Consider the following 25308-nt stretch of genomic DNA (forward strand, 5'->3'; position numbering starts at 1 on the left):
TGATAAAGGGGTAAATGCGATAATTGAGAGTAGGAACAAAAGAATTAAAGCTGATGTAGCGGAGGTAAAAAAGCCCCACTGAGATGGGTTTGGAAACAAATGGTAGATAGAGGTTTAATCACACGAGATTTAGGGGGAAGGCCCAAAGGAGCAAGAAAATACTGCGAGTTCCATGCCAATGAGGGACATGACATCCAAGAATGCATTGAGTTCAGGACCATAGTGTAAAATTTGATGGACAATAAAGAGATGGAATTTTATGAAGAGATCAAATGATCAGAAGAAGGAGAGGTTTATGCATCAGAGAAGGGATCAACAGAAAGGGTCCAAAAGGTTAATCACCCGGTGGTGATCATTTCGTGACCAAGAAACAATGAAGCGGGAATACAAATGGCACCAAGAGTGATTATTCAGAAACCCGTATCCTTTCCCTATAAGAACAACAAAAGGGTTTCTTAGAACTATGACTGTAATGTGACAATCTCAGGAGACAAAAACCCGGTAAACGCTTTAGAAGAGAGCAAAGATGTAGGCTTCTACACGTGCAGTAGAAAACGATACGATCCAGCAAATTCAAGAGCAGAGCCCGTAAAAGAAAAAGTCTTAGCGGTTGAACAGAAGAAAGAAAAGGCGATCGAACTTGAACCGCCTATCAACGAGCCAGTAACTGAGAACGAGGCTAATGAATTCCTGAAATTCTTAAAGCATAGCGAGTACAACATTGTAGAACAGCTACAAAAGCAGTCGGTTCTCATCTCAGTGCTAGCTTTACTCTTAAGTTCAGAGGCACATCGTAGTGCGTTGATGAAAGTGTTAAACGAAACCTATGTCGTTAACGATATCTCTGTAAACAAGCTGGACCGCCTAGTTAACAATATAAGTGCTAACAATTTCATCTTCTTTAACGATGATGAAATACCGCCAAGAGGCATGGGATCGACTAAGGCTCTGTACATCATCACTCGCTGCAAGGGGTATACGCTACCAGGGGTGCTAATTGATAATGGATCGGTCTTGAATGTCTTACCCATATCCACACTGAACAGGTTACCCGTGGATAGCTCGCACATTGAAATGTGCCAAAACATAGTGAGGGCATTCGATGGTACCGAAAGGAGGGTGATAGGAAGGATTGAAATACCCCTTTTAATTGGCCCAAACACATACGAGGTAGACTTCCTGGTAATGGACATCAAGCCTTCTTACAATTGCTTGTTAGAGAGGCCTTGGATTCATCCAACGGGGGCAGTGCATTCATTACTGCACCAAAAGCTAAAGTTAGTAACAGAGGGTCGGCTGGTAACAATAAAAGCAGAAGAAGATATCATTGCATCTATAACTAGTGACACACCATATTTAGGGGCAGACGATGAAGCGATCGAATGTTCCTTTCAATCTTTAGAATTTGTAAATGCAACCTTCATTGTCGAAGGGAACAAGATCCTGATGCCCAAAAAATCAACAACTATAAGGATGGGCTTACAGATAATAGTTGGGAAATGAGTTTTGCCTGGAAAAGGACTCGAGAAATACCTTCAAGAGAGGGTTGAGGTACCCATGTTAATGAACAAACAAGACCACTTTAGTTTGGGATATAAGCCAAATGCGAAGAAAAGGAGGAATGAGTTAGAAAAGAAACAGGAAATGAGGAGAGCACGTTTGAGCAGGAAGGAGACCAAATGGGAACTCATGACCTTCTCCCACATATCCAGAATATTCGTGTCAAGGCGAACTATTCACCCTGAACGGAAGATGTCAAGAAAAGAAACTACAAAAGAGATGTTGGGTAATCTGAGCATCAACGCCATATCTGAAGAGGGAATGGGAGAATAAAATTTATCAGGCATATGCCCTTAAGAGCCTGGCAATGTTCTGAATAATTGGACTGCGGAAGAGATTCCTATAACTTTTAGAGCCAACTCAGAGTAATGTTCAAAACACACTTGTTGTTCTAAGCCTGCGACTAATAGGAATCTTTTGTAAAAAGGCATTTGTCCAATATTTTATTTCAATGAAGATATATCTTTCTATCTCATTTTGAGTAAATATTCTTTTATTCTTTCCATTACTTTCATAACCATACTATGCATATAATTATTCTTAGATTGTTTTTCTTCGGATCTTCCTTCGCCTCAATAACAAGTCTTCAGATATTAATGATATGAGGGGCACTACTACTGACTCGGAGTCTCCTTTTGAGCAAGAAATGAATATAGAGGATTCTCAAGATTTTTTAGATGACCGAAGCTATAACTTATCTCTTGATTTGTTAAGGATGGTGGAACAAGAGGAGAAACAGATCTTACCTTATAAAGAGTCAATGGAAGTTGTGAGCTTAGGAGAGAGAAAAGAGGTGAAAATTAGGGCTTGCATTGCTGCAGAAGCGAAGTGAGACCTCATTAAGTTACTCTAAAAATTCAAGGATGTCTTCGTGTTGAAAAACAATCCAGGTGTATGGGATGAGAAATGTGACCCCATATTTCGTCTTCTTAAGAAACACAATCCAGGTGTATGGGATAAGAAGTGCCAAAAAACTTTTGAAAAGGTCAAACATTACCTGTCCAATGCCCCAGTACTAATGCCGCCTAGCCTAGATAAGTTGTTGATATTGTACTTGGCAGTGTTTGAAAATTCCATGGGATGCATGCTTGGCCAACATGATGAGTCAGGACGAAAAGAAAGAGCGATCTACTATCTCAGCAAGAAGTTCACTGAATGTGAGACAAGATATTCGCCAATTGAGAAGTTGTGTTGCACCTTGATCTGGACAACTCGGAGATTGAGATAGTACATGCTGTACCATACAAATTGGTTAATCTCAAAACTGGACCACCTGAAATACATGATGGAGTTGACTGCTTTGAATGGAAGAATGACTCGATGGAAAATTCTACTTTCAGAATTTGATATAGTCTATGTGAACCAGAAAGTAGTGAAAGGGAGTGCAATAGCAGACTTTCTGACCAGTAGAGCTCTGGAAGATTACGAGCCACTGAACTTTGACTTCTCGAATGAAGATCTAATGTACGTTGCAACCACTAAAAAAGACTCTCGAGAAGGCCACCCTTGGAAACTAAATTTTGACAGAGCCTCAAATGCTGTGGGTAATGGAATCGGGGCAGTCCTGGTGTCCCCAAACGGCGATCATTATCCTTTAACTAGTAAATTAGATTTCTATTGCACAAATAACATGGTGGAGTATGAAGCGTGCATCATGGGTATCCGTGCAGCCATTGAACACAAAATCAAAGTGCTAGAGGTATATGGGGATTTCGTATTAGTGATTTATCAGCTCAAAGGTGAATGGGAGACAAGAGACCCCAAGTTGGTCAATTATCGAAAGTTGGTTCTCAAATTAATCGAGGAGTTTGATGATATCACCTTCTGTTACCTCCCGCGAGATGAAAATCAGATGGCTGACGCCTTGGCTACTTTAGCTTCTATGATCAGAGTAAACAAACAAAGGGATGTGAAACCTATCCAGATGAGCATTTATGAGGCTCCGGCTCATTGTTGCAACATCAAAGAAGAGGAAAAGGAAAAGGATGACCACCTTTGGTGCCACAATATATTACGATATGTAAAGAATCACGAGTACCCTGACCAAGCAACTGAAAATGATAAGAGGACGTTGAGAAGGCTGGCCAATGACTATGTCTTAGATGGAGAGATCTTATATAAAAGATGAAAGGATCAGGTTCTGCTAAGATGTGTAGACGCTGTTAAGGCTAAGCAAATCTTGGAAATGGTCCATGATGGTGTCTGCGGAACACAAGTTAATGTTTCACAATGGCTAGACAAATTATGAGATTCATATATTATTGGTCCACCATAGAAGGAGACTGTATCAATTATGCCAAGAAATGCCATAAGTGCCAAATCTATGGAGACAAGATTCACGTGCCTCATTCACCTCTCCATGTCATGACTTCTCCATGACCTTTCTCTATGTGGGGCATTGATGTCATTAGGTCGATCTCGCCAAAAGCTTCTAATAGGCATCGGTTCATCTTCGTTGTAATTGATTACTTCACCAAGTGGGTAGAGACCACTTCGTAAGCCAATGTCACAAAGCCGGCAGTTAGCAAATTCCTAAAAAAGGAGATCATATATCGGTATGGGATGCCAGAAAGGATTATATCTGACAATGTATTAAATTTGAACAACAACATGATAGTAGAGGTCTATAGCAAATTCAAGGTCAAGCACCACAAGTCATCGCCATATCACCTTAAAATGAATGGTGCAGTAGAGGTAGCTAATAAGAATATTAAGAAGATTGTAGGAAAAATGATTGAGATTTATAGAGATTGGCATGAGAAGTTACTATTTACCCTTTATGCTAATAAGACGTCTATCAGGACCTCTATTAGGGCAACGCCCTTCTCATTGGTTTATGGAATGGAGGCGATTTTGCCCATTGAAGTTGAGATTCCCTCCCTCCGAGTTTTATCAGAATTAAAGCTAGATGAAGCAGAATGAATCCAATCCCGATATAATCAACTGAATTTGATCAAAAAAGAAAAGGCTAAAAGCTATCCGTCATGGTCAAATATAACATAAGTGAATAATGCGAGCTTACAACAAAGAGATTCGTCTCAGAGAATTCCATGAGGGGGACTTGGTACTGAAGAAGATCCTTCCCATACAAAAGAACTTTAGAGAAAAGTGGATGCCAAACTAGGAATAACCTTATGTGGTAAAGAAGGCTTTTTCTGAAGGGGCATTGATATTGAGCGAGATGGATGGCAAGAACCTGCCTAATCCTGTGAATTTGAATTCAGTCAAGAAGTACTTCACCTAAAAAAAAAGAGGAAGGAGTGGCCAAGACAAAAACCTGCAAAGGGTGCTTTGAGACCAAAGGGGTTTTGAATTGAAAAACCGAGAAAAGGGCAATTCAAAATCTTGATCGAATGTGGGGCATGCGATAGTCTTACCATGCTTGAATTAACAAGAAGGAAGGATGATACATCTTGGGGTATCAACAAAATACTCTGATCTCCTAAACACATATCAAGTTCAAAGGGCCCTCAAGAAGTTTTGTACAGAGAAGCTCATGCTATGATATCTGGGGCACCTATTTCCATTTCATTCATTTTGTATTTCGGCAAAATGCGCTTTCTTGATTAATTTATTCATTTCAAGCTTTGCTCTCAACAAAATCTCATCTTGTCCATTGCAATAATCTTTTTCAAGTGTTTTTTTATTGAAATAACGATTAATGGACTAATAATATTCAAGCAAAAGGAGTTCTGCATATTGCTCTAAAAATTTTTCTAAATAGTACGAGGACTTAAAACAGAACTATTATGTAGAACTAACCAAACCTAAGGGTTGGAACATTTGAGAAATAATAGTCTAAATTATGGTTATTTCTTTGAGTTTTCTGTCAAAGATACCAGCTAAGGAAAAAGGCAGCGTAATACGTCAGTGATAAAACCTCGATGAACAACAAGCAATATTAACCTAAGCATTAAAAAGGGATCATTCTAAAACAATGACATTTTGGATTCATGCAAATATCATGCATACACATCTAGTTAGGAGCATTTGATTCATTCTGATCATAACATCCTAATCTAGGCCCATAAAATGAGTTTGAAAAGGTCATGTTACCCAGAGAATGGTGTAACAGACCAATGAAATTACAGATCTTATACCCCTGAAGTTGCAGTGGGATAGATTGAAGATCATAGCAAATCTTATCTCACTAAAGTTGCAGTGGAGCAGATTGAATTTACAATTCTTATCTCCCTGAAGTTGCAGTGGAGCAGACTGAAGATAGCGAATCTTATTTCCCTAAAGTTGCAGTGAAACAGATTAAAGTCATAAATCACAGATCTTATCTCTCTGAAGTTGCAGTAGAGCAGATCATATTAAACCTTATCTCCCTAAAGTTGCAGTGGAATAGGTTAAAAATAAACCAATCTTAGCTCTCTGAAGTTGCAATAGAGCAGATCATAGCAAACCTTATCTCCCTGAAGTTGCAGTGGAGCAGGTTGAAGTTACAAGTCTTATCTCCTTGAAGTTGCAGTGGAGCAGACTAAAGATAACCAATCTTATCTCCCTGAAGTTGCAGTGGAACAGATTGAAGATAGGCTACAAATCTTATCTCCCTGAAGTTGTAGTGGAGCAGATTAAAGCCACAAACCTTATCTCCCTGAAGTTGCAGTGGAGCAGGTTGAAGTTACAAGCCTTATCTCCCTGAAGTTGCAGTGGAGCAGACTAAAGAGAGCGAATCTTATTTCCTTGAAGTTGCAGTGGAACAAATTAAAGCTATAAATCACATATCTTATCTCTTTGAAGTTGAAGTGGAACAGGTTAAAAATAAATCAATCTTATCTCCCTGAAGTTGCAATGGAGCAAATTGAAGACGGGCTACAAATTTTCTCCCTGAAGTTACAGTTGAGCAGATTAAAGCCACAAACCTTATCTCCCTGAAGTTGCAGTAGAGCAGGTTGAAGATACCAATCTTATTTCCCTGAAGTTGCAGTGGAGCAGATTGAAGCTACTAATCTCATCTCCCTGAAGTTGTAGTGGAGCGAATTAAAACAATGAACCCTATACCTCTGAAGTTTCATTAGGTCGGATTAAATCTACCATAGCAAGTCTTATCTCCCTGAAGTTGCAGTGGAGCAGACTAAAACCATAAGTCTCATCTCCCTGAAGTGGCAGTGGGTTAGAATAAGGCTACTAGAAGAAGATGAGCACCAAGAAGTCAAGATTCAGTGGGACCGGATAAAATTGGTCCTTCTTAAAAGTCTTTGCTCCATTCTCGTTACACGACAACGAGCAAAGAGGAGCAGCTATAATGGCCTAATTTTTCCCGGGCCCAAGACCAAATACAAATAATAAATAAAACCAAATAAATAAAAATTTCAAATACCAAGTCCATTTACAACAAACCCAACTGGCCCAAATTACAAAAAAACCTAGTGGCCCAACAAGCCCAAAGCCTAAATATCTTTTTAAAAAAAACAAAGAAACCCTAGCACCTTTTAGCTGCTGCTCCTCCCATGCAAGCTGCACGGCCTCCTCGTACGCCACCACTGCAGCACGCGTCTGACACCTGCAAACCAAAGGCAACACGCAACAGAAGCCAACAAGCAGTAAAAACAACGGGAAAAAAATAAAAAAATAGAGACAAATAGTTTGTAATCCGGCTATAAAAGCCATAAACACTCACTTTTTATGTTTTTCAGACGGATATCAATCAAAAAATAGAAAAAAATTATCTAAAGGTGATTCTTTTATTTTTTTATATATTGTACATATGAAAAATAAAAATAAAAAGAAACGAAAGAAACTCACCTGAGTCACTTCACATACTCGTCGTCGGAAACTTTCTCCGGCATCAAAATCAACAGGAAAGGGCAAAGGTCAAATCTTTTCCATTCTTTTTCTAATTTTTAGGCATTTGCCTTCTAGATCTAAAATCTAGGCAAAAAAGGGGTAATTTTGGGTTTTTCAGCCACGCGACATCGTCGCTGGTGGTTGGCGAGTGGCATGGCTGTCGGCCGACAATCAGATGGTCGAAATGGGGGATGCTGCAGAGAAAAGAGAAAAAGGAATTTTTTTATTAAGAGGCTGGAATGATTTTTTTTAAATTAAATTTTATAAGCCCTGTAAAACAGCGTCGTTTTAGGGCTAATTCCAATAGCCCAAAACGGCGTCGTTTCACCCTTGACCTGCGCGCTAACTCGACCTGCTCCAGAGGATCCGCGTGTTTTCAACAAAGGGTATATTTGCGCAGTCAGTGCTTCCGCTTTTACAACGCGTTTCAATTTAGTCTTATTTTCAATTTTTTATTTTTTTAAATTTGACCGTGTAATTTTTTTTGTTTCATTTCGGTCCTTGATGATACGACGCATTTTGAGGACTGGGAATAATTTCTCTTTTAGTCCTCATCCCTTTGCGTGCGTTTTAATTAGGCCCTATTTCTTTTTTTCTTCAAAATTTATCCATCAAAGTTTTTTTTTGTTTTGACCCTTTGACCATTTAGTTCTTTTTTATTATTTTATCTATTTCATTCACTTTTAATATTTTTACATTTTTAGTTTAGTATTTTATGTACTTATTTTATTTACATTTATACTTTTAATTCCATTCTAATTCGACTCGACGGATTATTCAAATTCAATCTTTTATAATTCCCATTTTATTTATTTACGTATTTATTTATTTATTTATTTGTCTTTATTATATTTAGAAATTAGTATTGTGATTGCATGTGCACATTTTGTCATTAGTATTGTTATTGTTATCATTGTTATTATTTATTATTTATTTATTTTATTTTTCTTTGATTGTTAATATTGGTATTAAAGTGATGTATTATGAATTTCTTATTAGTACATTTATATTATTGTCATTCAGATTAATACTTTTTACGCATATTAGCACCATTGCTTATTCTTTTATATTTTACTACCAATTTACATTACTTTAATCTTTGTCCGATACACAAATTTTGTTTTTTTAATAATAAGCAATATTTCATATTTTGGAATTCGAAAAGTCGTTCTCTAACTTTCGGGGTTTCGATTTTCTCGATAAATCTGAATACACGAACCTTTTTTAAATATGAGTTTCTTTTAATCTCGAGAATTAATAAAAGATCGTGTTCTAACTTACGGAATATTATTTCTTTTCTAAAACTGAGATAATCGAATATCTTTTAAAATAATACAAATTTCGGTGTTTAGTCTCGTTTCGAGGATTTAAGACATCACGTCCAAACTTACAAGACATAATTCTTTTTACCAATTAACGTGAGGTACGCCCTTTTTTTAAGAAATAAAATTATTAAGCGATTTTAACAAAGGATTGTATTTTAAATCTCTTCAAAATTTTCAATTTTCCACATTAATACATTAATTAATCAATTAGGTACCAATTTTGGGCGTTACGAGGGTGCTAATCCTTCCTCGTACATAACCGACTCCCGAACCCTTTTTTTGAATTTCGTAGACTAAAATTGTTATTTTAATAAATTAAATCATTACGAGGTGACCCGATCACACCTCATAAAAAATAATCGGTGGCGACTCCATTTTTATTTTTAAATAAAAAGTCGACCTTTTACAAAAAAAAATGGTTTCGACAGAGCAGATTGAAGACAGGCTACAAATCTTATCTCACTGAAGTTACAGTGGAGTAGATTAAAGCCGCAAACCTTATTTCTCTGAAGTTGCAGTAGAACAGGTTGAAATTACGAGTCTTATCTCCCTGAATTTGTAGTGGAGCAGACTGAAGATACCAATCTTATCTCCTTGAAATTGCAGTGGAGCAGATTGAAGCTATTAATCCTATCTCCCTGAAGTTGTAGTGGAGCGGATTAAAACGATGAATCCCATACCTCTGAAGTTGCAGTAGGTCGAATTGAATCTACCATAGCAAGTTTTATCTCCCTGAAGTTGCAGTGGAGCAGACTAAAACCACAAATCTTGTCCCCCTGAAGTTGCGACAGAGTAGATTGAAGTTACAAGTCATATCTCTCTGAAGTTGCAGTGGAGTGGATCGAAGCAACAAGACGCAGTGGACTGGAATGAAGCTACTTGAAGAAGAGAATCACCAAAACAAGTTAAAACTCGGCAAAACCAGGCAAAATTGGCCCTTCGAAAGTCTTTGCTCCATTCCCGTTTCATGTCAACGAGCAATGTGGGGCAGCTGTAACGGGCCTATTTTGCTCGGGCCCAAATCAGACCAAAAAACAAACAAAAATAAATAAATAAAAATACCAAATATTAACAGTCCATCAAACCCAAATTACAAGCCCAAAAAATAAAAAACCCTAAGGCCCAACAAGCCCACAACCTAAAAAGAAAAAAAAAAGAAAACCCTAGCCCCCAGCCTGCTGCCGCCGCACCTAGCCCCTGACACCTCTACCATCGCTACCTGCAAGGAAAGATGGACACCTGCAACACGCAACAAACACATGAGAAAAAACAACGGAGAAAAAAAATAAAAAATAGAGACCAATCATTTTGTAATTCGGCTATAAAAGCCGTAACTGATATTTTGTAAATTTTCGGAGGGGATATTGAAAGAAAAAGAATTCAAAGTAAAAGAAAGGTGATTTTTTTAGTTAAATCTTCTATTTTTTATTTATTATTTCATAAAAATAAAAATAGGAAACTTACCGGGGATGTTTCCTCTCGCTCCGTCATTGGAGGCTCTTTCTGGCATCGAGAACCCAAGACTTTAGGGTTCGGCGCGGTGGTTCCTTGGAGAAAATCAGAGATTTCTTTTTTTTCTTTTTTCTTATTTTTGAAGTAGAAAGTAAAAGGAGGTCAAAATCGAAAATTTTGGGTTTTTTGGCCATTGTGGACGGTGGTGCCGTCACGATGGCCAGCGGTCGGCTCGACAGCCGACGGTTGGACCCTTGGCTGGAAGAGAAAACAGAGGAGAGAGTCTTGAGAGACTTTTTGAAGTTTTTGTAAAAATGATGGGCTAAATGAATTTTTTGGGCAAAAATTTGACTTTTATAGGGTGCTAAACCGGTGCTGTTTTGGTGGGGCTCAGAAAGCCCTAAAATGACGTCGTTTTGAGGCTGACCCGCGCACGACCCAGCCCACCTAGGAGGATCCGTGTGTTTTTATTAATGGGCCATTTGCATTTTAGCCCTTCCGCTTTTTTTATGGTTTACAATCAAGTTTCTTTATTTTTTAATTGCGCCCTATAATTTATTTCGATTTACAAAGTGGTCCACTCTGAAACTGCGTGTTTTGGATGGTGGGGATTATTGGCCATTTGGTCCCTCCTTGTTATTCGCGCGTTCAACTTGGTCCTTTTCCTTTTATTATTTTTTGATTTGCCCCAAATTTCTGTTTTAAAATTCAATTTAGTCCCTTTTTGTTATTTTTGTTATTTTATTATTAAAACTAATTATTTTACTATTATTATTTTCCTTTTTATTTATTTATTTGTTATTATTACCATATTATTAAATAAATTAGTTTTTCATTATTATTTCTATTATATTTTTATTTATTTACCTAAATATTTTAAATACATTTATTTTATTATATCATGTCATTTATTTATATCATCTTATATAAGTTAAAACTTTAGATTTTTATTATTATATTATTTTAATATCATCATCATTATTATTAAATTTATTATTCTTAAATTGTTTTATACAATATTTACTTATTTATTTAATATTAGGTCTTTAGCTTCAAATTTTTAGTTTGTTATCCTTATTATTTGTCTTTTTATTTTTGGCTCGTTTATTTTATTTTCGTTCTTTAGATTATCGCTCACATTAACGCATTTATTGTTATTCTGCCATGCATATCAACAACGTACTTTATTTCTACCAATTCGTGTTACATTAATCATTACCCAATACATAAGTTTTTTAAATAAGCGATATGTCGTATTTTGAGATTCAAAAAGTCATTTTCTAACTTACGGGGTTTTGATTTTCTTGATAAATCTGAATACACGAACCTTTTTAAACATAAGTTTTTTAAATAATCTCGGGAATAAAAAAAGATCATGTTCTAACTTACGAAATATGATTTCTTTTTTAAAACTGAGATAATCAAATATCTTTTAAAATAAATAAAACTTTTGGTGTTTATTCTCATTTCAGGGATTTAAGACATTGTGTCTTAATTCACGGGATATAATTTTTTTTCTCGATTGACGTGAAATATGCCCTTTTCTAAAAAACAATTTCAATTAAGCGATATTTTAACAAATGATCATATTTTAAATCTTTTCAAAGTTTTCAATTTTTGACACTAAGACATTAATTAATCAATTAGGTACCAATTTTGGGCATTACGAGGGTGCTAATCATTCCTCGTACGTAACCGACTCCCGAACCCATTTCCTGAATTTTTGTAGACCGAAAATTGTTGTTTTAGTAAATCAAATATTTTATTAAAACGATTAAATCACAAGGTGATCAAATCACACCTAATAAAAAGGATTGGTGGCGACTCCCATGTTTGTTTTCATTTTCAAAATCAAAGTCGACCCCTTTTAAAGTCGACCCCTTTTAAAAAAAATAGTTTCGACATATTTTATTGTATTTGAGCTTAATTTTGCAAACAACTTAATCTTGTAAGGATTGTTTCTTTGTTTGCTTATTTGGATATCTTTGAGAGGGTTTGTAACTTAAGATTTGGGGTAGAAATCTTAAGGAGTTGTAGGTTAAACCTTATCCTCAAAGGTTGAACAAATTAGTGAATTTGGGAAAATCCTTAGTGGTGGAAAGCTAAGGTAGTAGAGTAGGCAGTTGAGGCTAAACCACTCTAAATTCTTTGTGTTCATTGTTTCATTTTTGTCTTTGCTTTCACCAAGAATTTTAAAAGTCAATTCACCCCCCTCTTGGCATTTTCGGTTTGTTCCATCTAGCTAACACAGTTGCTCGTATGTTACACTCCAATCGACACTAACAACTGGCCTGTAATGTCATCCCCATTGACCGGTAGACCAAGTTGTAAACTGACGTCCTCACGTGTAATTGTACACTCACTGCATAGAAGATGAAACGTGTGTGTCTTTTGTCTCCATCTCTTGACCAAAGCACTGATGAGTGGGGGATCCAATTTAGTTCCCTCGAGCATGCAAACTGTGTATAAAAAGTCTGCATCTTGCAAGTGCCCGTGAATGACCTCTGGTGCACCTTCGCTTAAGTTGTTTATGTACGTCTCCATAATCCGATCTTCAGGCTGAGTGTATAAACATAAAAAATTAATAATCTAAATCGCATAATAATTAACTGCTTAAATTAAAATAATTTAACCAATTTTCTTAACATCATAATAATTAACTGATTAAAATTAAATAATTTAATAATATTTTGTTACTATTTGTAATTGAACGTCAGAGATGTACTTGTCATCCAAACGAATAAGTTGATTTGCCATCGAAGAATGAATGAAATAAAATCAAAGGATTTAGAATTTTTTTTAAAATTGGGTATTTAGAATAAAAAATCGAGAATTGACAATTGAGAATAAAAAATCGAGAACAAGAAATTGAGAATCAAATTGTGAAAACTGAAAGTTGAGTTGAAAAGAATGAGAGTTGGAGGGCTTTATATAGGGAAAATTATGGTTGTTGGAGTTACGTAGCGGTTGGAATTTTTACCGGTTACGAAATGTTACCGTTGTACAAAAAACGCGTCCTACAGAAAGCGTTTTCACTGATCTGGCAGAGAAAACGCGCCACGTAGGAAGCGTTTTTAGGAAAGAGAAGAAAACACGTCGTATAGGGCGCGCTTTCCCTACAAGATCAATGAAAATGTGCCACGTAGAATGCGTTGTCTTCTCTCTCTAAAAACACCGTAAATCGATAAATTTAAAAAATAATAATATAAATTCTCAATTAAATTTTTTAACATATTTAGAAAAATGAAAAATTAACCCCTCCATAATAAATTCTTGTAAATAACTTGTGACATGTTTATATAAACTTCTTAATAATAAATTTATGTTGAGTATAAAGTTGAAGTTAGTGTAGAATTGTTTTATTGAAAATGTTAGTGCATAGATGATGTGAACTAGAAGTAAGAGGTATAGGGATTATTTTGGTGCATTTTAACATCTGGAATGTACCGATTTCATAAGGTTGGATGACCTGATCAACTTTTCATAAATGTTTGTCTGCTTTACAACTATATATAAGAGTCAATTTAAAGAATAATTAGGTTAAAATGAGTTTCCTAGTACTATTTTGGCATTTCAAATTGAATTAATTTAGAAAATAATCTAATTAAAATCGTTTAACTACTATTTGGTAAATGATAGTAATTTAAATATTTTTAATTAAATAAATTCATATAAGACTAAATTATTTCATATTTTAGTTTTTTAATTTTATTATGAATAATATATTTCAAATCTAATCTACGATATAAAAAAATGTAGTTTCACTATTCCTCTTTTAATATAGAAAATAATTAGTTTAAAGTAGATATCTAGAAAAATAAACAAGAAAAAGTGTCATTTTTCTTTTCAACTATTTTATATTTTTAAAATTATGTTTGCAATTATTTTATCTAAAATTAGGGGTGAGTAAAATTGATTTCACTCGAAAATTTGAAAAAATTTCAATTTCAATTTTTTGAATCAAGTTATTCAATTAATTGAATCAACTTAAAATTTTTTTGAATTTTGAGTTCGAGTCTAATTGAATTTTAAATTCAAATAAACCAAATATAAACTATATAATTTTAAAATTTAAATTTATATTCCCACTCCCCAACCTAAATCCTTTTACAATACTCATTTCCCCCAAAGCCCAAACCCATCCTATCCCCCCCCCCCCCCAAGCCCGTCTGCCATTTTCCCAATTTTCAAAAGCCTGGCCAGCCCCACCATCCCAATTTCTCCAAAAGTCAAGATTCCATCTACATTTTCTTCTTCAATTCAACCTGAAACTCTCAATTCCTAAATACCAAATTTCTTCTTCTTCAAAAAGAATCCCTGAATGAAACCCCAAATTTTCTTTATTTAAGTTCAACTTAATTTGAAATATGAGTATAATATTTTATTTAAACCTGATCAGGGTTTATACCCAATTCACCTATATTTACTTTATTAAATAATTTTATTTACAACTTAAATAAAATGGTATTAACACAAAATTTAATACTTACCAAAAAGCCCAAAATTTAAGTTAATTTACTAAAATTAAACTTAATTTAACATAATTACTAAGGTAAAATTTTATTATAAATTAGAAACAGATTGAGGCCTTGTTATTCATTCTGTTTTAAACTAGGTTTTGGAAGTAAAAGTACTTTGGGGTCCTAAAACAATAAAAAAAAAGTTAATCTAGAATCAAAAGTGGGATTCAAATTAAATTTTAGACCTAAACTTAAACGCTAAAAAACATAGCTTTTGGCTTTTAGATAAAAAAAAATTATCCAAATATTCCCCTTTATTTCTTTCCCAACTAATTAAACATTTAATTGATTGTCACGCCTTGAAATATAAGGGTTAATTTTAATGAATAAGGCTAAATGATTAAGTGTTTAGTGTCTTCCCTAGAGACCCAAGTTTGAGCTTCCTTCCTCCCATTTCCCTTCTTTTTATTTTCAACAACCTAGGGTAAAAACCACAACTAAAATATATACAGTTGAGAATTAAAACTAAACAAGAAATGGGCATCATGCCTAATGGTTAAGAGTTAGCTTCCCCCCTAAGTGATTTTAGGTTTAAGCCATTCTCTTCCCTTCCATTTCCTTTTATTTTTCAGTCGAAATTTTGGGTAAATAGCCCATGCCATCCCTAAGGTTTTCAAACCCTGTAACACCCCTTACCCGTATCCAACACCGGAACAGGGTATGAGGCATTACCAGAACACTTACACATGTAAACCTATTAAACCGAGTTACAAAATTTCATTCAAATTTAAAACTTTCAAAATTATTAACATGCTTTTATAACTCTTCACAATATATATATAATGCAACATTTTCTGCCAACCACACTATCAAATAATGGATTTACTCAATCGAGCTCAATATCAGATGTCAACTTATAATCTAACATTTAACTTCAATTGCACTTTCAAATACTTGTTAAATTAAGGATCGATTACGGATTTGAGTACATTGTTTGCCCGGTGTCACGATTTGCTTGAATTTTTCACAATGCTATAACTTATAAATTTAACGTGGCATGGTCTAGCCACTACTTGGCCAAAGCCTAAGCATGTATACCAAATATGTACGCCAAATATATATATATATATAACATAAGCATTATAAGTATGGATGAGCACAACATTTATTCATGTATCGGGCTTGCCAACATGTTTTAATTCATAAACTATTCATGGTCTTACTTCATGCCAAATCATGTACCGAATAATTTAGCTTTCTTAACACATTTATTTGCTTTTAGTATTGCTCACATAAGATTTATAGAGCATAGAGCCTTGTATATAACACCGGCATAAAGCCTGCTAGGCACCAAGCTCGATACATTTCACCGCACAAAGCACGCTAGACATAAAGTCGACATAATTCACCGCATAAAGCTCATAGGCATAAAGCCCGAACTTGCAAAATCAGTCTTTCACATAATTCACATCTAATTTAAATCATTCTCGAAAATAATCAAATCACAATATTACATTCGACACTAGCTTATATAACTTCAAATAATTCATTTCATACATTTTATTGTCCTCCTCCTCCTCTCCAATCCACATCCGTTACGTATAAAACATGCTTAAATAGCATTATACATTATTTCACTATTCACTTATATTAAAATTTAAAGTTGTCTATTTGAGTCAGAGTCACTAAATTATTTTTATCCGGAGCTACAGAGCTCCAAATTAAGATCTATAAATTTTCTTCACATGATTTCACAGCAATATAAATTTAATCACACATAAATTTTAAGGTTTGCTTAATTTCCAGCAAGCTATCTTTCTGCGTCACAGACGCTAATTTATTTTTATCTAGAGCTACAGGGCTCCAAATTAAGTTCCGTAAATTTTTTCCGAAACTAGACTCATATACCTTTCCACCATAAAAATTTCAGAATTTTTGACTCAGCCAATTAGTACAGTTTATTCTTTAAAGTTTCCCCTATTTCTCTGCTCAACAACTCTGACCTCTCTTCACTAAAAATTAAATATCTCATTGTAAAGAATTCAAATGATGTTTCCATTTCTTTCCTTTGAAAATAGACTCATCAAGGATTCTAAGCATATAAATTATAACTCATAACTATTTTTGTACAATTTTTAATTATTTTCCAAAGTCAGAACAGGGGATTCCGAAATCAATCCAACCTTGCCTCACTAAAATTCAAATATCTCAAAATGTATAACTCTTTTGCTTTCTCTGTTTCTTTCATATGAAAATATACTTCTTAAGCTTTCATTTCATATCTTATTCACTCTCTAATTCAATTTCCACTATTTTTGGTGATTTTTCAAAGTTACATTGTTGTTACTATCTAAAACTGTTTTGTTGTACATTTTACTTTTTCATAATTTCATTACTTCTTTTCATCTTACTCAAGGGTCAATTAAATATCGAACCCAATATTCAATCACGTAAACTTATTCAATTCACACATATTTTCACTTATCCAATTTTCCCAATGAACACTTCGGAATATTAACCGTTACACAGTGGAATCAGCACTTTCCTCAATACACATATACATTAAAGGCCGAATACATATATATTCAAATATGCAATCACATAATTCATATTTCACATAACTTCATATCATCAATTCAAGTATACAACTTACCTTATTTTCAAATAGATAATTCAATTATCACATACCTGGTCACTTAGCCTGATTTAAACATTCGTACACAACTTATCTTTACCCGTTGAACCATTCGGAATTAAAAAGGATACTCGGATAGTCGGAAGGCTCGTACAATGCCAACGTCCCAGACGTGGTCTTACATGTAATCACATATGATGCCACTGTCCCAGACAGGGTCTTACACAAATCAAATACGATACCAATGTCTCGGACATGGTCTTACACGTATACACAAGTCGATGCCAACGTCCCAGATGTGGTCTTACACGAAAATACATATCAAAATCCTATGTCATGACATATGTATCCTAACTATTCTTAAGGCTCATACGGGGCTTTCGAATGTCGTAACTCAGTCGAAACGAACTCATAAACATAGCTGCCAGGCTTGTACACATTCAACTAATATATATTTATTTACATATTCATTTTAGCACATATAATTCACATTTAAAAAAAATTATAACATCTATTTGCTTATAAACTTACCATCATGCTTTCAAGTTCAATTCCTCATCTTTCTTGGTTTATAATAACATTTTTAACTTATTTAACACTCACATTATTCAAAACAGTCCTTGACTCAACCTTTGGAAAAATTACAATTTTGCCCTAAACTTTTGCATATTTCAATTCCGTCCCTAGGCTCGAAAATTAAATTTCACACCTTATTCTTATATTTTACAGCATACTAAACACTTTTCCTTCTATGGCAACATCAAATTCTCACTCTAACATACACTTATGAACAATAAATATTTTTGTAATTTAGCTCTAATTACTCAAATTCATCAAAATTTCCAATACAAAACATACTAACCAAAACATATCTTCAATAATTCATCATCAAACATCACAAAATACAATTATTCATCAATGGCATAACTCAAAATATTCATCAAAATCAGAAATTGAAGCATGGGTCGAGTAGTATTCGAAACAACGATCTCAAAAACATAAAAATCATCAAAAACCAAAACCAAAACATACCTTAATTTGCTTGAGGAAGGGCCGAATACCCAGTTGGTTTTCTTCTTTTCTTCCCCTTTTCATTCGGCAGAAAGATAATCCATCTCCCCCCACTTTCTTATGCCTTTCCTTTTTATTATAATAACATTATAATACATAAATTATTATTATAACTTTTTATAAATAGTATAAAAACTATATATTTTAAACATAGTGCCGTCCACTATCTTTTCAATGGTCAAATTGCAACATAAAACCCCCATATTTAAAGAACAACCACTATTCGACCCCTTTTTGAAATAACCACTAAATTTTCATTTTACGCAATTTAATCCTTTTATTTAATCGGACACTCAAACGACAAAATTAAAGCACGAAATTTTCACACAAGTAAATTTATACATAATAAACACAGAAAATAATTTTAAAATATTTTTCTAACTTGGATTCGTTGTCCCGAAACCACTATTCTGACTAGGGTCAAAATCGGGTTGTTACAAACCCTAAGTATTTAATCAATTTATTTCCTAATTGGTCTTTATTTCCCTCATTTTTCAATTCCTATTATAATTTTTCTTCTTCTCTATATTTCCTCTCATTTACATCAAAATTTTCATCCTTTTGTCGTTGATTATCTTGTTTTCTTAGATCAAAACATCCTCCATTCAATCATTCTTCCTATCAGTTTTGGTAATTGTCATCCATAGCATCCTTAGCATTGCCAAGAAATAGTAAGTACACCTCATTTCCAATGATCAAAACTCATATTTCCATATCTAATGCTAATCTTTTGTTAACTAAACAATCTTTTACGTTCTTGCCAAATCTTGGAAAATCTTGTTGAAAACTTGACACCAATTGCTAAATCGTTTGTAATGTCATTTGAAGGACCAAATTTAGGTAAGTCAGAGCAGAAATGGGCACAAGAAACATTGATTGGAAGTGCGGTGAAATGTGTGTTCTTTTGCAAGTGAATCGGGGTAAATCATGTATAGTTTTAGGGCTACACAGTCTCCCACACGGACGTGTGGACCACACGACCATGTGCCTCTGAAACCCTAAGTTAGTTCATGAACTGCACGACCACAACTCTTCCATAAGGTTGTGTCTCTCCTGTAAGGTAATTTTAATGTTTACCACACCACCACAGTGTGTTACATGACCTGGCCACACAGCTGTGTGACTTTATTTTACAATTTTGCCCAAAAATTTATGAATTGTTCTGTTTAGCCTCTGCATAGCCCCCAAACTATTTTTAGATTTTTATTTCTCTCAACTGAATCCCTAATAATATGTATATTGGAATTCATGAGTTGAGTGACTGGATTATTATTGTTATATGCATGATATGAGAATAATACATGCCTATTGTTATCGTTAAACCAAATACATGTTAAACAAGTTTAGTGCTACTATAATGATCTATTATAAGCATGTTTATTGCTACCATATTGATCTACTATAAGCATGATAATTGTTACTATATCGACTTATTATAAGCATGTTATTGCTACCATATTGATCTGTTATAAGCATGTCATGTTGCATTGCATGGGGTGAGATGATATGAATGGAGGAAGAGTCAACAGTTTATCTGCAATGGCCAGTGGTTCATCCACAACGTATTACAAGATTTTATCTACATTGATGGATAGTTCATCCACCGATATTTTTATTACTAGCAATTATCTGCAACGGTTAGTGGTTCATCCACAACATACTAGAAACTTTTATCTGTACCGATGGGTGGTCATCCATCTATATTTTTATTACTGGCAGTTCATCTGCAGTGATCAGTGGTTCATCCACAACATAGTGTAAAGGTAGATGAGTTCTCAAGAACTCTTATTGTAATGTGTAGCGGAGTTGGGTAGGATATTTGATAAATTAAAATTGCATCACCATTAATGAGCATGTGCATACATAAACTGTGAATTCGAAAATATTATGATATTGATGTGATCTAAAGAATCGATACTCTAAATCGCTATACGATTACTAGTAATCATTTGCAAAAGTTATTGGTTCGTCCACAACATACTAGAAACTTTTATCTGCACCGACGAGTGGTCATCCACCTATATTTTTATTACTAGTAATTCATCTGCAGTGATTAGCGGTTCATCTACAACGTGGTGTAAAGGTAGAGGAGTTCTCGAGAACTCTTATTTTGGTGTGTAATGGAGTTGGGTAGGATCTTTGATAAGTTGAAACTGTATCACCATTAATGAGCATGTGCATACATAAACTGTGAATTCTGAAATATTATAATATTGCTATGTTCTAAAGAGTCGATACTCTGAATCGCTATATGATTACTAGCAATCATCTGTAACAGTTAGTGGCTCATCCACAACATACTAGAAACTTTTATCTGTACCGATGGGTGGTCATCCATCTATATTTTTATTACTGGCAGTTCATCTGCAGTAATCAGTGGTTCATCCACAACATAGTGTAAAGGTAGATGAGTTCTCAAGAACTCTTATTGTAATGTGTAGCGGAGTTGGGTAGGATCTTTGATAAATTGAAATTGCATCACCATTAATGAGCATGTGCATACATAAACTGTGAATTCGAAAATATTATGATATTAATGTGATCTAAAGAATCGATACTCTAAATCGCTATACGATTACTAGTAATCATTTGCAAAAGTTATTGGTTCATCCACAACATACTAGAAACTTTTATCTGTACCGACGAGTGGTCATCCACCTATATTTTTATTACTAGTAATTCATCTGCAGTGATTAGTGGTTCATCCACAACGTGGTGTAAAGGTAGAGGAGTTCTCGAGAACTCTTATTTTTGTGTGTAATGGAGTTAGGTAGGATCTTTGATAAGTTGAAACTGCATCACCATTAATGAGCATGTGCATACATAAACTGTGAATTCTGAAATATTATAATATTAATATGTTCTAAAGAGTCGATACTCTGAACCGCTATACGATTACTAGCAATCATCTGCAACGGTTAGTGGTTCATCCACAACATACTAGAAACTTTTATCTGTACCGATGGGTGGTCATCCATCTATATTTTTATTACTGGCAGTTCATCTGCAGTGATCAGTGGTTCATCCACAACATAGTGTAAAGGTAGATGAGTTCTCAAGAACTCTTATTGTAATGTGTAGCGGAGTTGGGTAGGATATTTGATAAATTGAAATTGCATCACCATTAATGAGCATGTGCATACATAAACTGTGAATTCGAAAATATTATGATATTGATGTGATCTAAAGAATCGATACTCTAAATCGCTATACGATTACTAGTAATCATTTGCAAAAGTTATTGGTTCGTCCACAACATACTAGAAACTTTTATCTGCACCGACGAGTGGTCATCCACCTATATTTTTATTACTAGTAATTCATCTGCAGTGATTAGCGGTTCATCCACAACGTGGTGTAAAGGTAGAGGAGTTCTCGAGAACTCTTATTTTGGTGTGTAATGGAGTTGGGTAGGATCTTTGATAAGTTGAAACTGCATCACCATTAATGAGCATGGGCATACATAAAATGTGAATTCTGAAATATTATAATATTGATATGTTCTAAAGAGTTGATACTCTGAATTGCTATACGATTACTAGCAATCATCTGCAACGGTTTGTGGTTCATCCACAACATACTAGAAACTTTTATCTGCACCGATGGGTGGTCATCCATCAATATTTTTATTACTGGCAATTCATCTGCAGTGATCAGTGGTTCATCCACAACGTGGTGTAAATGTAGATGAGTTCTCAAGAACTCTTATTGTAATGTGTAGCGGAGTTGGGTAGGATCTTTGATAAATTGAAATTGCATCACCATTAATGAGCATGTGCATACATAAACTGTGAATTCTGAAAAATTATGATATTGATGTGATCTAAAGAATCAATACTCTGAATTGCTATAGGAGTGTGATTGTTCTGAGAATTGTTATGTTGTATGAGTCATCTACTGTTTGCACTGATTTACTTATGGTAGGACTCACACTAAGCTTCTTAAGCTCACCTCCATTTATTTCCCTCTTTACAGATAACCCACCAGGTTAGTAAGCGGACTCGACATTCGGAGGGTCTCGACTTGGACTCGTTTGTTTTATATAAAAGTATTTTAGATTTACTATTTGAAATTTCTGCTATTCAGAGGCTATATTGTTTTATTTTTGAACTGTGGCATGGGACTTAAGTTTTGGGTTTATACTGCATGCATGATATTTAATTTGATTATGTGATGGTGAAATATGGATATTAATCAATTGCTCATGAAATTTGGTTTTTATTAAAACAATGATTAAATATCACTTTTCTGCTGCTTTGAAAAGAAATACACATATATTTATATATATCTAGAACCCAACTTTTACAAAACAATCATTAAGATCAACGGATTTTTGAAACTAAATCGCAATATTTTAAAACACACTAAGTTTTCTTCAGAAATTAAACCAATTTATGTTAAACAACTGGTTTTAATCTCCGATAGTTCTGTTAGGCCATTTTAGTGGCCAATATAATTTTCCGAATTCGGATTTAACATTTAGGTCGGATTGAGGAAATTACATTGATTGTCATATAATATTTATTTTACAACTAAATGGATCCGTGGCAATCAATTTTTTTAAGTTTTAACTTAACACTTAGCAATGAGTCCATAGATTAATAGAAAAAAAATCATAATTTTCTTTCATTTGGTTTATACACTTAGATTAAATTTTATAAATAATTTATATTAATTACTTAAAAGGTATTTAATTTCTTTTTTTGAAATTATAAACTGGACTGAAAAACAAAAGAGACCCAAGACAAGGCCTTTGGGCTACCCAATACATCAAATCCAGTAGGTCAGAGAACAGAATTAAATCCAACTTTAAGAACTCTAAAATGCTCAAAAACATAATAACTTCTAGAAACAATGATTAAATGCTTGAAACTGAAAACAACAAATCAAGGGAACCTTTCAGTTTCTGATCAAACTCCATCAGATGACTCAATCACCATCTCTCGTTCTTACTCCAACCATAAATTTTCAATCTGGTGCCTCAACCCAGCAACGATCTTGTTCAACCATCTCTTCGCCGATCTTTGAACATGCATGAAGATACAACTTAGAACTTTAATGCCCATCTTTTTAATGTCTTCAATATATGCTGAAATTTTAGATTTATCGACTTCGCTAAGCTTCACTTTTTTAATCCCTGTGACTGAATCCCCTTCAACAACCAATCTCCTCAAACCCAGGTCAAGGCATAATTTCATAGCCATTGTGCAAGCCATTGCTTCCGCTGCAAAATGCGAAGGAATCCTCGAATGACAGGTAATTTTTGAAACAATAACCTCTCCTTTTTTAATCTTTAATTACAATGCCCGAGCAAGAAATTGTTTCTGTTTGCCAAAACGCAGCATCAAAATTAACTTTTAAGTAGCCAACTTTTGGGACCTTCCAACGATCTTCACTTCCACCACCCAAAGGTAAGATTATTTCCAAATCATCCAATTCCTTAATGTAATTCTAGACAAATCTGATAATAGCCAACCCATCTTGTAAGCACCTTTCATGCACCTATTTGTTCCTGTTTATCCATATTGCTCAAATGACACACACAAACAAACGACATTGATTTTGCGAATATTGAGCAAAAATGTAAGAAATCCATTCTATGTGACTACAATCATTCAGGTATTGTGACCAATTGAATTCCAAATTATCCCACACCTCTACTCTTTTTTTTTTTTTTGCAATCACGTACCACATGAATGATAGTTTCTGCATCTTCATCACATCGCGGGCATCTAGCAGTGTTCATCAGTCTCCTAAGATGTAAATTACAAAATGTAAGAATAAAATTATGGATGAGGCGCCATATTGTAATTTTAATTTTTTGTGGCATTTTGAAAATCCACAATTTCTTGTAAAGGCTGCAATCTGTATTAGAAATAGGATTTTGAAAACCCTGTAAGAGAAGCTTGTCTCCACTACGCACAGAGTACACTCTAGAAGCTTCACCTCTCCATGCCAGATAATCCTCTCGCGAGCACCGCAATAAAGGAATTTTTAAGATCCCCTCTGCATCCCTTTTAGAAAAAGAACTGGTAATTATATCTTGCTTCCAACTCCTAATATTAGGATCAATAAGGTCCACCACTGTTTGTATAATCAGATTTCTCACTCCATCTTGAATTCTGTAGGTAGGATTTCCAAGGACCTAAGAATCATCTAAAATAGATATAGAAGTCCCATTACCCACTCTCTAACAAAGATCCTATTGAAAAAGCCCTTTCGTAGCCCACACGCTTTGTCAGGTACACAAAACTACATGAATGAAGTCTGTTAAAGGGTAGTATTTCACTTTTAACGTTCTAGCTAGTAATGAACTCGGCTAAAAAATTAATCTCCACCCTTGCTTAGCTAATAATGCTAAATTAAATTTTGATAAACTGCGAAAACCAAGACCGCCATTCTCCTTTAGATCACATAAAGTATCCCAATTACACCAATGCATGCCTTGTTTACTCAGACCTTTCTACCCCCAAAACTTGCTCATAATATTTTCCATTTCAGTAAAAAGCTATTTTGGTAAAAGAAAGCAAGACACAGAATATACAGGAATAGATTGCAAAACCGATTTAATAAAGACTTTTTTCCCCTTGCAAAAGGAATCTTGTACTCTAACTATCGATTTTTTGTTTAATTCGATCTTTGAGTTTTTGAAAAGTTTTCCTTTTTATACCTCCCACCATGTTTGAAAGTCCCAAATAAAGTTCTGGATTTTCCAAGTTATTAACTCCCAAAATGCTTTTCACTGCCTGCCTATCCCGAACACTAACATTCGTGCTAAAACAACTGGTAGATTTTTCAAAATTGATGCAGTGACCTGTCCAATTTTTATACTCCCTTAGAATATTCTTAAGGATATTTGCACCATCAATACTAGCATCACCAAATAACATGCAATCATCTGCAAACAAAAGGTGGGTAATTTGTGGGCTTCTTCTACAAACCATTGCCCCTTTAATTAAGCCATCATCTCGAGCTAAACACATAAGAGCTGACGGAAACATATACAGGTTTA

General features: G+C 34.4%; 2 protein-coding genes across 2 annotated transcripts; one reads left to right on the forward strand and one right to left on the reverse strand.

The window, feature by feature from the left end:
• Positions 1 to 2845: 2845 nt before the first annotated feature.
• LOC105793157 (uncharacterized) lies at positions 2846 to 3688 on the forward strand. Its single transcript, XM_012622085.1, has one exon. It carries the CDS (start codon positions 2846 to 2848, stop codon positions 3686 to 3688), a length of 843 nt encoding a protein of 280 aa, XP_012477539.1.
• Positions 3689 to 12348: 8660 nt separating this feature from the next.
• LOC128042942 (serine/threonine-protein phosphatase 7 long form homolog) lies at positions 12349 to 18365 on the reverse strand. The gene is made up of 2 exons (XM_052634456.1): positions 18258 to 18365; positions 12349 to 12689 (listed from the first exon to the last, which is right to left on the reverse strand). Exons 1-2 carry the CDS (start codon positions 18318 to 18320, stop codon positions 12393 to 12395), a joined length of 360 nt encoding a protein of 119 aa, XP_052490416.1. The 5' UTR covers positions 18321 to 18365; the 3' UTR covers positions 12349 to 12392.
• Positions 18366 to 25308: the final 6943 nt, after the last annotated feature.

This window comes from Gossypium raimondii, chromosome 8 (genome assembly GCF_025698545.1).
Source record: "Gossypium raimondii isolate GPD5lz chromosome 8, ASM2569854v1, whole genome shotgun sequence".
NCBI lineage: Eukaryota > Viridiplantae > Streptophyta > Magnoliopsida > Malvales > Malvaceae > Gossypium > Gossypium raimondii.

What these genes read in the sequence shown, in the direction of transcription:
- LOC105793157 (XM_012622085.1), top strand. Translation starts at nt 2,846, where the DNA reads ATGGAGTTGACTGCTTTGAATGGAAGAATGACTCGATGGAAAATTCTA.
- LOC128042942 (XM_052634456.1), bottom strand. Translation starts at nt 18,320, where the DNA reads ATGAAAAGGGGAAGAAAAGAAGAAAACCAACTGGGTATTCGGCCCTTC. An exon ending in CCTTCCTCAAGCAAATTAAG is followed by an intron (nt 12,690 to 18,257) that starts GTATGTTTTGGT and finishes TTATACACTCAG; the next exon opens with CCTGAAGATCGGATTATGGA.